General features: G+C 39.8%; 1 protein-coding gene and 1 pseudogene across 3 annotated transcripts; both read right to left on the reverse strand.

Annotated features, from left to right (window-relative positions):
- Positions 1–1364: 1364 nt before the first annotated feature.
- Positions 1365–10437, reverse strand: LOC132126550 (nucleus accumbens-associated protein 1-like). Of its 3 annotated transcripts, none has more exons than XM_059537851.1 (5): positions 9947–10437; positions 3779–4785; positions 2918–3203; positions 2385–2479; positions 1365–2255 (listed from the first exon to the last, which is right to left on the reverse strand). In XM_059537851.1, exons 1-5 carry the CDS (start codon positions 10015–10017, stop codon positions 1951–1953), a joined length of 1764 nt encoding a protein of 587 aa, XP_059393834.1. In that variant the 5' UTR covers positions 10018–10437; the 3' UTR covers positions 1365–1950. The 3 variants fall into 3 exon arrangements, with proteins under 3 accessions (XP_059393834.1, XP_059393833.1, XP_059393835.1); XM_059537850.1 differs by having other exon boundaries at positions 2385–2482; XM_059537852.1 differs by lacking the exon at positions 9947–10437 and adding an exon at positions 8906–9622 and having other exon boundaries at positions 2385–2482.
- Positions 10438–11225: 788 nt separating this feature from the next.
- LOC132126224 (uncharacterized) lies at positions 11226–13345 on the reverse strand (annotated as a pseudogene).
- Positions 13346–14336: the final 991 nt, after the last annotated feature.

Raw genomic sequence — 14336 nt, forward strand, 5'->3', positions numbered from 1 at the left:
TCTGTGCAAATATCTCATTCTCATCCTATCGTACTATGATTAAGACTTGGTGCAGTCTCTTAGGATTGTACCACGTGGCTGAGAGGTAAAATTCTTTTGTCCCCTGGCCCAGTGCAGTGTATTAACAAACTTTCTTTTCGTCAATCTTTTAAGTAAAAGGGTTTAAAAAATGAATTTTAAATGCATTGATCACCCAAAACTGTTTTGTAGCGATTATTTTATGATTTTTGAATTACAACATAATTTTGAAACTGTATTATGTATTTTAAGCAAAATCTTTTCTTTTTCTTTTTTAAGGTCACACAATAGAAGTCAATGGTCACCAAATTGGTTTGGTTACCAACACTCTTCGAAATATCTTCTTTTGTGTTTCACAAAATAAAGAAAGTCTAACAGATTTGGAATGGCATGGATGGGGGAGTAGAGGATGACAATTTTCATTTTTGGGTGAACTATCATTTTAAATGAAGAGGTCAGAAATGGAAAAATAAAATGTAAACATTTAAATAACATGCTTTTGGATTGGGGTGATCTTGTCCAATCAAAGCCTTTCTTCAGCCATAATCAATAATATCAAACAATATAGTCCGCATTTCATGACATAAGTGTGCTTAATACTTTGGGAATCTAATTTGAACACATCTTTAAATATTTTTAGAGTGCAACTACAATTTAAATGACATTGTCACTTTCTTTCATCTCTAAACCTAGGGTTACAACAGCTCTTCATTGGCATTACAGACTTCAAGAATTTCTCTCCGAAACTCAAAACCATCAAGAGAAAAATGGACTTTTCAAATCCACATACAAAACAGACTACAAAACAGCTTCCACTCAGAGTGGTCTTTAGTGGTTTGGAACCACTGTAGCTGGGGCACTGATGCCCGTTCAGTGCCAATCTCTAATACTGCACTCATCAGAGCGTTTAGTGCATCTCTGTCAGAGGCGCTGAGGCATAGCATGTCAGAATGTGCCATGCGGCAGCATGCACCACGCTTGTGCGATCGGTGCATGAAGCAGTCATCTGTGAGATACCGTACTTCAAAAACTACCATCTGCAGCCTCCATACACACACATTTACACAGCACACAGACACCTATGTTATGTGTTGTCTATACAAAACTACTATGAACATAAAGACACATTGAAAAAGCCCTTAATGATTTTTAAGTTTGTGGGAGTGTTTTGGGGGTTCCTTTGGAGATATTTGATGGCGATTTGATTAAATTAATCTAAAGTAACAATATCAGGCCTTGGTAATTTACCAAAATAAAATGATTAAAATAGATTTTGGATTTTGCTAATGCATGCAAAAACGTGGGAAACAATTCACTATTCATTGATTCAAAATGTGCACAATCTGCCTCTTACTAATTCATTAAAATCATAAATTATACACTGCCTCTCTTGGGATATTTGGCAAAACAAAAAAGTGGAAAAGTTGGCAATTTTTTTTTTTTACAAATGTTGTTTGTATATATAAGTCATTTAAAAGACCAAAAAATTTAAGCTGTTTGTGCAGAAAGAGGAAATGGGGTCCAGAAAGCAGATATACAGCCACTAAATATTAACAGGTGAATATAATCTTATTTCCAGCAACATTAATTTCTGGATTCTCCAAAAAGATACATTCAGAATCATGACAGTGTTTACAGACTGCATAAGAGCTTCCAGACACCATTTCCCCTTCAGCTCACAACAAATGGCCCCAGAGGTCCCTCCTTTTCAGGAATGTGTTTCTGCAGTATGACAAGGAGGGCCTCCAAGGTACAATCAAAAAAAAAATCTACAAAGAAATAAAAATGACCAGCTTCTGAAGTGGGATTCAACAAGAGTCTTCATAAAGATACACTTCATTATTCCCAGATGACATCAACGCCAAGGTGAGACTGGGATATGATGGAGGAGTGGAAGAGGAAAGAATAGCTGAAGCACGGTAGTGTTACTCACTAAAACAAGCTGTTACCATCCCCGCTCACACCTTGCAGGGCATCTGTAGATGACTGGCCTGATTCTGAGGCTGTACCACCTTCAAGGGATCCTGTGTCAAAAGCATGCTCCACAGCCAAGCCATCAGACTCCATTTTGGCAGCATCCGGAAGAAAGTTGGCGTAAGCATCACTTTCTGCCATCAGAAGCTTCAGTTTCGGAATCCAGCTCTTGCGTACCACGCGGCGTGCATTAGTGCACATGTCTGCAGCGATCGCATTCATTTCACTCTCTTTGAAACTAGGAGCAAAGTTCTGGCAGTAAACTAGAAACAAAAAGAGAGAAAGAAAAAACTTTCTGTCATTAGTTTATTATGCACTTTTTACACAAAGCTATTTTGAATAATGCTTTAAAAAAACTCAAATATAGATCAAACTTTTTGACCACAACTTACACTTAACAGCATGGAGAACCCGACTGTCCAGTGGCTTGCGGTTGGGGTCATTTGTGGAGGACCGAATGCCTGTCCCACAGCTGTTTGCAAGGGTGCTTCTACAGGTAAAATAAAGGATGATACGTTTGAAAAGAAACATACAAATCTGACCTGTAAATTGCAAGAGCAATTGGGATTCCAAACCAAGAAAACTCATTTCATCATCATCATCATCATCACCATCATCATCATCAAAAAAAAAAATGATAGAAGCTTTTTAAAACCCTAAAATAATTGGTCAAGTTCACATTAACAAGTTTCTTTTTTATTTTGAAGAGCTATTTCTCTCCAAAAATGCACATTTTGGCATAATTTACTCTCATGTCATTGCAAACAGTACGACAATTAACTTTCACTGTATAGGAAAAAGCAACTTGGACATTATGCTAAACATATGATAGAATTTTTATTTTTGCATGGACAATTTCTAGAAATGCTAATTACAAAGTCTTTTGTTTATTTCCTGCCAGATAAAGGTCAAAAACTTCACTCACCGGTCAAAAAAGGCAGCAAGGAGCCGCCTGAGCAACACTTTGTGGCGTGTGCCCGCACTAACGTGGCAGTTCATCAGCTGAGCACGTGAAATAAAAACACTGGTGCTTGTTACTAGCTCCAGTTTCTCAGCAGGGTCACCTTCTTCATAGAGTTTAGGATGACAGCGGTTTCCGATCTGTGCAATGAGCTCAGTGGGAAGAGAGGCCAGATCTTGCCTCACTCGAACTCCTCTTCCCCTTGATTCAGCTGTGAGGTGGTCTGGAAGTGATTCCACTCGTTCGCTGGCTGAACCAAGATTACAATGGGGAGAGATATTTTAAAATAAAAAACAATGTATTGGCTATAAACTGCCAATAAAGCTGCAGATAAATAACTTTAAAAAAAAAACTATTTAATATACATATAAAACAAATTTATATCCCTCTGAGGGTTCTTTATTTTTGTGGAAATGTTTTCTTGTACATGCATTTTATATATATTTTTGTTTTGAATTTATTCTTTAAGGGAAAGTTAACAGAAGAGCGATGATGAATAGAAATTGCAAGTTCAAACTATTGTTTATAGTATATATATAATTTTGACTTTAAAAAAAAAATAAATGTAAAAAAATAAGGTTAAAAGGATCTACATTGAACAATGCTGTATTTTCTTCGCTTTGAGGTCTGTAAGAATACTTTTCTAAATTCCTATTGATGGAGTTCCTCAGGGCTCAATAATTGGCCAATTTTTTTTCCCCCAGAATTTCACTAAATATACTGTAGTCTTTTATCACAATATGGTGTTAGTGTCAGGTAATAAATCTAACTGATAAGTATTAGCAACCCATCAATGAAATCAAATTTTAATTTAACTGTTCTTACCAGTTGCCCCTACGTTTAACATGCTGTACATAGTGTACATATTACAGATTTGTCTGTACTGTTCTTCTGTGGTTTCATCTGTGATTTCCTCTTCTTCATCATCGTCATGGTAAGAGATTGGCGAATCACTGGTGTACATGCTGGGTGTGCCTGGGCTGGTGCCTTCCGGTGTGCTACTGCTGTTGTTGTTATTGTTGTTGCTGTTGCTATTACTGGTACCGCTTCCACCCAATAAGGCTGCACTTTGAGGGGGTGCCCCTCCTGTGCACCGTGACACGTCCTGCGAATAGCGGGGTGCTTTCCTCATACCTCCCCCTCCTCCTGATCCTCCACCTCCTTCACGGCTACCTCCCTCCCAAAGACGCTTAGCAACTGGAGTGCAAACCACTGAATATGATGATGCTTCTTGTTGGGGCTGCTGGGCCTGAGGTTGCTGTTCTGTCTTCACCCTTGACACCAATGGAAGGGGTGTTAGGCAGGAAGCAGGTCGAGCTGTTGCTGTGGGGACTGCACCTACAGTACCACTTCCAGTTTGAGCAACAGGGCTCTGGGGTTCTGAGGGTGGTGTTTCTTCTGTGTGAAGGCCCTGTGAATCACAACTTGGTGAGCTGACCTTTAGGAAGAACTCTGTGCCTTTTTCCATAATCTGCTGAATCTGTAGGAATCCTGCCGTGTACATTAAGAGAAACTGATCACCCAAGTTCATGCTAAGTCGGCCGGTGTAACAGAAGGAAAGGATCTGCTGGAAGCTCTGAGGCTGGACTGCTGGTGGTAACTCCACGACGGAGCTCTTACTTCCAGAGTTGAACATATCTCGAAAGTAGGAGCTGCTGGCAGCCAGCACTGCCCGGTGGGCTTTAAATGTGTGACCCTTCACCACCACTGACACATCACAGTACAGTCCCTGAAGTCTCTGCTCATTAAGACACTCCAAGACATTGTTGCCAAAGTTGGGAATCGCCATCTGCAGCATCTGAGCCATGTCGTAAAGCCCAGCACAACAGAGTCTGTGAAGAAAAAGAAAAAAAAAATTATTATAATAATGACCAATGGGCAGGGCCTGTAGAGAATCCAAACCTACAGAAGGCTGCAGAAATATCTTCACATTTCCACACACTCCCATCCCTCAACTGTTTATTTTCAGAATTCCATACATTTTTCTGTCAAAATCCCAACAGTGATGAAAATTTGAAAAAGTGTTCGGATTCCATAAAGGCTTATTAGTGGATATGGTGTCTATTCATACATAATAACCATAAATATATTTTTTTTTTTAAGTACAAAAAATTCTTTTTTTTAAAGAATGAAGAAATATTTGCACAAGACTTAGGAGGACACAAAAATGTGCCGATATACTGCCATTCAAAATTTTGAATACCATTCAAAGTTTTTGAAACAAGTATCCTATGCTCATTAAGACTTGAAAATACAGTAAAAGCAGTAATATTGTGAAATATTGTTTATATTTGTAAATTTATTTTAATAGAATGCAATTTATTAATGTGGTTGCGAAACTGAATTTTCAGCTGCCATTACTACAGTCTTGTCAGCATCACATCAATCATTAAAATATGGTTAGTTGCTCAAAAGATAATTCTTCATATCATCTATGATGAAAACATTTGTGTTGCTTAATATTTTTGTAAAAAAAAAAATATACAATATAAATATACAGAATAACTTCTGTAGTGACAAAAAGTAGTTTTTTGCATAATAATTTTAACAATGTGACTCTTACACACACACACACACACACACACAGACACACACACACACCTACTTGCAGTATATCATCATCTATTCTTATAAAACCATGGAGACTAGGGCTGCAACTAACGATTATTTTGATAATCGATTAATCTGTCGATTATTTTTACGATTAATCGATTAATCAGTTTATGTACTTATATTTTAGTTTTTTCAATTTTTTCCCCAAGTAAATTATTAATAAATGGTCTTTATCATTCAGCATAGATTTAAGAGATTATATATGTCATATCCTCATCAAAAATATACCTGGAGTTGTTTTATTGTGTTAGTAATTCTTTTGTTGAACTCTTCTGCAATCAGAACACTGACCCATACTCTAACAAATTTCACAAGGAGATTTCAAACAATGTTTTCACCATGGCAGTCCTTAGAGCTCCTAAAGTAGTTTAACATCCTGAACAAAGCTTATTAAGGAATCTTTCAGAACATATTTTCACGAAGAATAAGGATAAAACAGAATAAAATTGCAGTGCATTGTATTTTATTATTTACTGGGAAACAGCTTTATAGCTTTTGCTGTGAAATTGTAAACAATCCTTCAAAAAAAGTGCCAATGGCATGAAACCTGAATGGAACTCACAATTTAAAGTAAAATCCATCAGAAGGTTGTCCAGAAAAAAAATGGGACACACACAAAAAACCTGCTGTGTGAAAAAGAGCAGTGAATACTTAGAAAAAAAAGTGCATTTCAAATATCTACATTTACCTCTCTCATTCAGTCATAATTAGGCTGCACGACTGAATTTTGAACTGGTAAACGACAAACTGATCACAGAACATGTTTGTAAAGCTTTAAATGTTAACTGTTAAAAAGCAATGTTATCAGCTTTTACGACTAAACATTTGCAAACAACATTGTATTGGAGAATCTGCACAAATGAAAGTCTTAGGGGCCGTTCACATATCGCGCCTAAAACGCTTCTTTCCAAAGCGCTCGCGCAGAAGCGCCCCTGAGGCGTCTGCCTTTGCTAAGCAACCTCCTTGCTCTCTCCTTGAAGACGCGGAAATTTCAGCAAAGGATAAATGGATTTGTAGCTCAAAAAAATCGCTTGCAGTAGCTCTGCTACTAAATTTATTTCAAAATGGAAATCCATATACAACTATGATCAGCTGTTCCTTTCATCTTGACTGAGCTTTTAACGTTGTTACGGGAAAGGATGAAGCTGATTGGTTAGTTCTTGTCACATGACCCGCGGTGCGGTTGCGGCATTCTGAAAAGTTTAAATGTTTTTAACTCGATGCGGTGCGGTGTTGGAAATAACGAACTTGAGCGTGCAAAAGACGCGATATGTGAACGTCCCCTTAAACAGTGCAGTAGTGCAGAGTTTACAGGTTACTCTTCTTTTTTAAAGGCTCAATGTAAAGTACTCCCACATCACGCTGAATGCTGCAGACACATCATATGATGTCTATGGCTGCAGAGACGCTGCTCGGGAAGCACGTGACATAAAACAAGGCCAGCTATTGGCTATTCGCTACTTCTCCTGTTATACTGGCTGAGTAAAACCTCCGGTGGCTCATTACTGCCACACTTTGGTCACCGCAGATTTGAAATATGCACGAAATGAGACGCTTACGGCAAATAAAAGTTATTTAGCAACGAATCGATGACTAAATTAGTTGACAATTATTTTAATAATCGATTTTAATCGATTAAATCGATTCGTTGTTTCAGCTCTAATGGAGACACAGTGGTTCTCTCTGTTCTAACTCCAAGGTCAGTGCATGCAGTCTCACAAAAAAACATCCCGTGATGGTAAGTCCATTACATAGAAACAGAAAATGCATACATTCTCCACAGGAAATTAGACTATGAACAAAAGCAATAAATGTTGGCACACATTCTTAATATAACTAAAGAGTATGCCTAGGGCCATCCAGGGGTTATCTGTGGGTCACATACTATTTATTATCCTACAGTCTATTATTTTTTGAATTATACAAATACTTTGCTTGTAAGGTCAACATGTAACTTTTAACAAATAAAATCATTTTTGAAGCAAAAGATGAATAGCTGGTATGGAGGAAGTGGTACAATGAATATTCTTTAACAGAAAAATAGAGCACAAGTCTAATGCAATGGGTATCTAGGGGTCATATATCAGGCAATTAGGACTGTCATCCTGTATTATGCTATTCAACATGCTGAGATTTTATTCTATTTGCACTTTACATGAAATCATATTTGTTTGTACTCTGTGTGACCAGCAACACTCAAACCTAAGTGCAGTTACTTTTCTACAAATACATTGTTTACTTGTGTCAACCAGTCTGCTAAAGAGCACTTAACCTCTATTCTGCTTCACTTTCACTATTCCTCTTCTATCCCTCCTTTTTCTAGCTTCTAGCCTGTGTTTTTCTGAATGATGTTTGAAACTTTGTATTGTTAGCACTTCTTGTGTTATTGTGCCTTATGACAAATTGCTTATTGTGTTCCTCGTATGTAAGTTGTTGGGACAAAAGTGTCTGCTAAATCTTTACATGTAAAATGCAATATAGATCAGCTCAAGAGTTTAACACTTGTATAAATGTATCTTACAGAACCTGTTAACAATTCTTAAAACAACTGAAAAGTACCTTACGGTTTGATCAAAAATCCCCACTAAAGGTGTACTGAGTAATTTCACTCCAACTTCTTGCTTTGTGTCTTTGTACAAAGGTTGATCAGGAGGTTAAAGCAATGCTTATAGGAAGCAGATCAAAGATTTGTCTGGGTGAGCAGTAAGGTTTTGCTCAGTAACAAAACATCTACTTCCGCTCATACTCCTTTTAACCCTTAGGCCTACAATTATGTTTTATGATAAATAGATATTTTTATTTCATTTAATTATATTTTAACCCTGTTGCCTAAAATTTGTATTTTATTGCAATTTTAAGCTATTTATGCTAATATATACACACACACACACACACATACACATATACATATATATATATATATATGTGTGTGTGTGTGTGTGTGTGTGTATATTAGTCACCACTTCAAGGCAAAATTAACCAGTACAAAAAATTCACTATAATTTATTAATTTATTATCAGCACCAGCAGAAACTGTAGTAACTATGCCATTTTGGAAATGGTTAATTCTCGGATTGTACCATCCTAATTTAAAGAAAGGGTTAAAACTAGTTCCTTAGCTAATAGCAATCACATTTTAAGAAACACAGTAAAATAACTATTAACTTGGTCTAATCTTGTACTTTCGATTGTCGTTAATGTAATTACAGCTTCACGATCAGCGAAAGTGCAGACTATTTTCTTTGTATCACTCGCACACCAATATTTCCCAATGGCATAACAACAGCAGTTTAATTAAAAACAATAAGGCAATAAATGAACAGTAGTTTGTGATCTCACTGTTGATAGTCGGGCGCCGGTGTTTCTGTGATGTGGCGGCCGCGGCGGGGCTGCGGTACCCGGTGAGTGTGTGTGCCCCGCACCGCTGCCCAGCTGGACACGAGCTCCGGGCTGGCACGGGCCCCAGGGGGCAAAAAACAAAATAAGAAATAATTCCCCAATTGTCTGGTTTCCACACTTGATGCGGCGACCAAAGAGGTAAAAGCTGCTCAGCCCTCAAAAATCCTGTCACCAAAATAGTCTGATAGATGAATTATTTAGGAGCCCACATCCGTTTCCCTCGCCCCCTCGGTGCCAGTGTAATGCTATGCAATGTCGGGCTGAGTTACAGCACTGCACATACCATGACTTCTAATCTAACCGTTATACCTAAAACGTTTGGATTCGCCCAGCAACATCCATATGCATGCGTTTTTATTACCACTCTCCCGCAGCATACTTGCAAATCGCATGCAAATTAAGTAGTAGTCATATTTGTATGCACGCGGCGCAATCATTGGATTTCACATAAAATATTCTGTGGTTAAATTCTACTCCATTTTGGAGGAGGAGGAAGGGGGGCTCGGCTCCATCTTTTCCCGACATCAACAGGTCATCTTGGGACAAATGCAGCAACCGGGGGCCGAGTCAGACCGATTCGCGAGACAAGACACCATTAACCACTTGACGTCTAAAAAGCAATGCACATTATACTCTCGTCCAGTACAAATTCCCAAATAGTCCAGAAACACGTGCTAACATTGCAAGCGATGTTATGCATGGCTAAAAAGTTGGAAAATATAGACGGAAGCATTGATGCAACATAAATCAAGCTCTCGGCAGCAAGTCATTGAAGTGGTTAAAGTTTGGCAAGCCCATCCCCCATCTAAAGCTATAGCACACCTTCACAAAACAATACCCCTATCCAAAAATAAAAATACCCTCAAATCTTTCTCTGTCACAACAATAACTAAATTCGACCCTCTTATTCGACCCACGTGGTTGCCCCTTGACCCCACTCAAAGTGGCATGAACCTCTCGTGCATGCGTTAAAATACTCACCCCCTCGCTTGCGATCTTCTGGAAAGTGTTTCAATGAAGGAGTCCGACTCTTTCTCTCTTCGGGCAGCCATTCATTGCGAATGCACAGGCAAGACGCCCGAGCGCAGAATTATCGAGGGGAGCATCATACTGTCACCCCGGTTAGAGCACAGAGTCACCGATCATCAAGACAGGATTATAGAAAGCTGTCTGAACGCCGATGCGTGCAACTCGCGCAGCGCGCTCTCCGTTGGGTCTGGTCTGTGCGCGCGGCAGTGCGGGGAAAGTGAGCTCTGCGTGGAGCGTCTAGACTCAGGTGAAGCCCTCGAGGGGTCTGGGTGCTACGCGCACAGCATACCAGCTCGACTCTGCATGTCGCACTAGAGAAGTGTGCGCTAAACATCTCAGAAATATGTCCATCACGTCGCTCTAATGGGGTCATATTATATGGCGCATAGGCAATTAACTTAGTGTTTACAGAGCGTGACTAGATTAGATTATTAGATCGAATGTGCCAGAAATGCTGCACGGAGAAGGCATACTTCACGCAGAAGATGTATTTATTGAATTGTTTTTAAATATTACATATAAAATTATGATTATATAATGTAAAAAGATAAGATTAAAATGTATTTAATATATATATATATATATATATATATATTCATATTATTGAACTGTACATTGCTATTCTTGTCATGGAGCCGCTGCTCCAAGTAAAAATAAAATGTTCCGTTTAAGTAAGCTTGAAGCTAAAGTTTGCCTAAATATGTATTTGTTCATCTGACAGTAAAAGTAAAATGGGATCCTGGACCACAAAACCAGTCATAAGTAGCACGGGAATATTTTGTAGCAATAGCCAACAATAAATTGTATGGTTCAAAATTATAGTTTTTTCATTTTATGTTTTATGCATTTCTAAGGACTTAATTAGGACAATTATCTGACAAATCATGTCAGATGTCCTATCATAACTAACCATACATCAATCGAAAGCTTATTTATTCGGCTATCATATTATCATGATGAATAAATCTCAGTTTTGAAAAAAAAATGACCCTTATGCTTTTGTGGTCCAGGGTAACAAATGTGAATTTTTAATAAACTTACAGGCTAGCTGCAATTCAGGTAAAGGTAAATGCACATCTGACTAGTACATTTAAAATATATGACTCTGCTATGCAAGAAACATCTCATGGATGCACTGGGACACATCTTCAGTGATGTATCCTGGGATCATTGGGTGTTTCGGGTCTCGCAACATCATACACCCTCGCCCAGGCGACCCAGCCAGGGTTGATCAAGCCCCGACTTGCGTCCCAGTAGCAAACCACGGATCAGCCCTCTTAATCCAAAGCCAACTTGTAGCTTTTTCTGCGGCTTCGCTTTCAGATTGAATGGCCCTCTTCTTGGCCGCCCCTGTCAGACCCAAACGACTAAGGACTTTGCAAAGTGAACGCCCTGCAAAGCCTCTAAAGCCGACTTCTATAGGCTCATAGAAGGTTTTCCAGCCTCTCTCCCTGCACTCCCCCACCAGTTCCTGGTACTTAGCGCGTTTCCTCTCATTGGCTTCCTCAATACGCTCTTCCCATGGCACCGTAAGTTCCAGCATGATCAGATGTTTTGAAGCCTCGGAAGTAATTATCATGTCTGGGCGGAGACTTGTAGTTGCAATATGCTGAGGGAACCTCAGCTGTCTTCCAAGGTCAACCTGCAGCTGCCAGTCAGAGGCTTTGTGGAGGAGGCCTGTTGTTAATTGTGGACGCGCCAGGGGTTTCTCTCCAGCTTTGATGAAGAGGACTACCTTCTTTGGAGCATGATGGTGTTTGCTGGTGCTAATGGCTGAGGCTACACTCTCAGCAATTGCCTTAAGCACCTGGTCGTGGCGCCAGCAATAGCGACCATCTGCCAGAGCCTTTGGGCAGCTGCTGAGGAGATGTTCTAGGGAGCCTCTTCCAGAGCAAAGAAGGCAGAAAGGTTTTTCACTCTTCCCCCAGACATGGAGGTTTGCTGGGCTTGGGCAGGGCATCGTAGACTGCTTGTACCAGGAAACGAACCCGATGGAAATCTGCCTGCAAGATGTTTGCCCAGGTAATCCTGCGCTGCAGTGTACTCTCCCACCTTGTCCATGCTCCCTGCTGCCGGAGTCCCACAACCCTGCTCACTCGCTCTTCCTCTACGCATGCTCGGACCTCTTCCTGGAGTAGATGGTGTCTTTCCTTGCCACGGACCTGGCTGACCAAAGTCTTCGGGATGTAGCCCAAGCCCACTCTGCCTGTTGCCACGGTGCCCACCAATGCCTTTTGTCTTAGGCGTGGCTCTGCCACCTCCACTGCTTTCCCAGCCTTCCACTTCCTTCCTGTCCTCACCTCAATGCCAGCTGATGACACTTTGCAGTCTCTGGAATCCCTGTACTGTATGACTTCTCTGGTGCGTACCACCTTAAATTCTTCAGTGAGGCCACTGAAAGGCAGCTGCAGGATGTTACTTGTCCCATACAGTGCAGCACTGGTAAGACTACGTGGAAGCCCTAGCCATTTCCGAAGAAAGCCACTGATCTTCCTTTCTAGGGACTCAACTGTTGTCATCGGGACTGCATAGACCAGCAGGGGCCACAAAGCTCGGGGCAGGATGGAATGCTGGTAGATCCAGGCTTTAAATCTACCAGGCAGACCGGACTTATCAACCTTGGTGAGCCAAGCTCCAAGTTCTTTGTTGAACTTCTGGATGGCAGCAGAGTCTTTCAGGCTGGAGTCAAAAAGCTTCCCCAAACTCTTGACGGGTTGCTCTGTGATGGTTGGTATGACAGCTCCTGAGATGGAAAAAAGGAACTTGTCAATCACTTTCCCCCTCTTCAGCACCATGGACCTTGACTTGGAGGGCTTGAAACTCATCCTTGCCCAGGTGATGAGTCTCTCAAGTCCTTGTAGGATCCACCTGCTCCCTGGGACTGATGTTGTTGTAATGGTCAGGTCATCCATATAGGCTCTTATAGGGGGCTGTCGTATACCTGACTTGGTTAGGGGTCCCCTACATTCCACCTCGGCTGACTTCACCAACATGTTCATGGCAAGAGCGAAAAGAATAACAGAGATGGTGCAGCCTGTTATTATTCCTTTTCCAATACCATGCCAGTCTGATGTTTCTGACCCAGAAGTGACCCGCATTCTGAAATTATTGTAGTAATCCAGGATCAAATCCTTGATCTTACTGGGAACATGATGGAGGTGTAGAGCGAGCTCGACCACTTTGTGCAGTATGGACCCATAGGCGTTAGCCAGGTCCAACCACAGGACAGCTAAAACAATATACAACAACTGCAAACAACTAATGAATTGTGATTTCTATCTCAACATGTTGTTTTATGATGCATAAATCTCAATTTTAACAATAAAATGAAATATACATACAGTGATGCATGTGCAGCAATAATAATGTGCATAGTTCTGTTCTACTGTCTTAACATAAAATACATACAGTATAACATAATTTATTTCTTAATCATACTATGATTAGTCTTTATTAATATCTAAGGATGTATAGCTAAAATTTAGCTCTGCTTGACACATTTCGGGGGTCCTAACCCTGAAAATCATTAAAGAACCCTGCTCTTGACAGCTGCAAAGTTTAAGTGTGCATCAGAGATCAAAGAAGAGTTATAATGGTTTACTACAAACTCTTTCTCAAAAAAAAAAAAAAAAAAAACCTTACATTTTAACCACTTTTCATTGTACACTTTTCAGTATACACTGTTGACAGTAATAATGATAATAAAGTAGTGTTTATTTATTCATTCATTAATATTACAAAAGCATAAAAAGGCACAGACTAAAAATAAAATGTAGGCTATTATTATGACACACTTATGCATTTAGCAGACTATTTATCCAAAGCGACTTAAAAGGGGACAGTTACTGAAACATTCTGTGATTTGTGCTATGGACTTCTCTTATTGTAAAAAAAAAAAAAACGAGAACGAGTTCCTAAATGACATGACTTTCAGTGTATCGCTTTTCTATAGGTTGCTGTGCGCATGCGCAGTGCTGCACACTCTGTCAGGCGTTTAGTACTGCAAGGCTTCCGTAGTTCACACTCAGAGATGATGGCGATTATTGTAGGACTACAGTGGGTTGAGGAAGTAAAACCAGACAGAGTGGTGTGTTGTGTTGATTCTGTAGCAGCTTTATATAGTATTCAAAATATGAAATCTAGTAGAGAAGATCTAATGCTAGAAATCCAACAAAGTTTATTTAGATTACAGAGACTACAGATAGATGTGAGATTATGTTGGGTACCTGCTCATATAGGAATAAAAGGGAATGAGGGAGCAGATAAAATCGCAAAAAAATCAACCAGGACAAATGATAAAATAAATATACCCCTTGGAAAAGGAGAGGCTAAGGCAATAATC

The sequence above is a fragment of the Carassius carassius genome, chromosome 44 (assembly GCF_963082965.1).
Source record: "Carassius carassius chromosome 44, fCarCar2.1, whole genome shotgun sequence".
In the NCBI taxonomy this organism is placed as follows: domain Eukaryota; kingdom Metazoa; phylum Chordata; class Actinopteri; order Cypriniformes; family Cyprinidae; genus Carassius; species Carassius carassius.

Coding starts and splice junctions, on each gene's coding strand:
- LOC132126550 (XM_059537850.1), bottom strand. CDS start 10,017: ATGGCTGCCCGAAGAGAGAAAGAGTCGGACTCCTTCATTGAAACACTT. Junction 2,483..2,917: donor CTTGCTGCCTTTTTTGACCG/GTGAGTGAAGTT, acceptor TTTTACCTGTAG/AAGCACCCTTGCAAACAGCT. Junction 2,256..2,384: donor GGTTCTCCATGCTGTTAAGT/GTAAGTTGTGGT, acceptor TTTTGTTTCTAG/TTTACTGCCAGAACTTTGCT.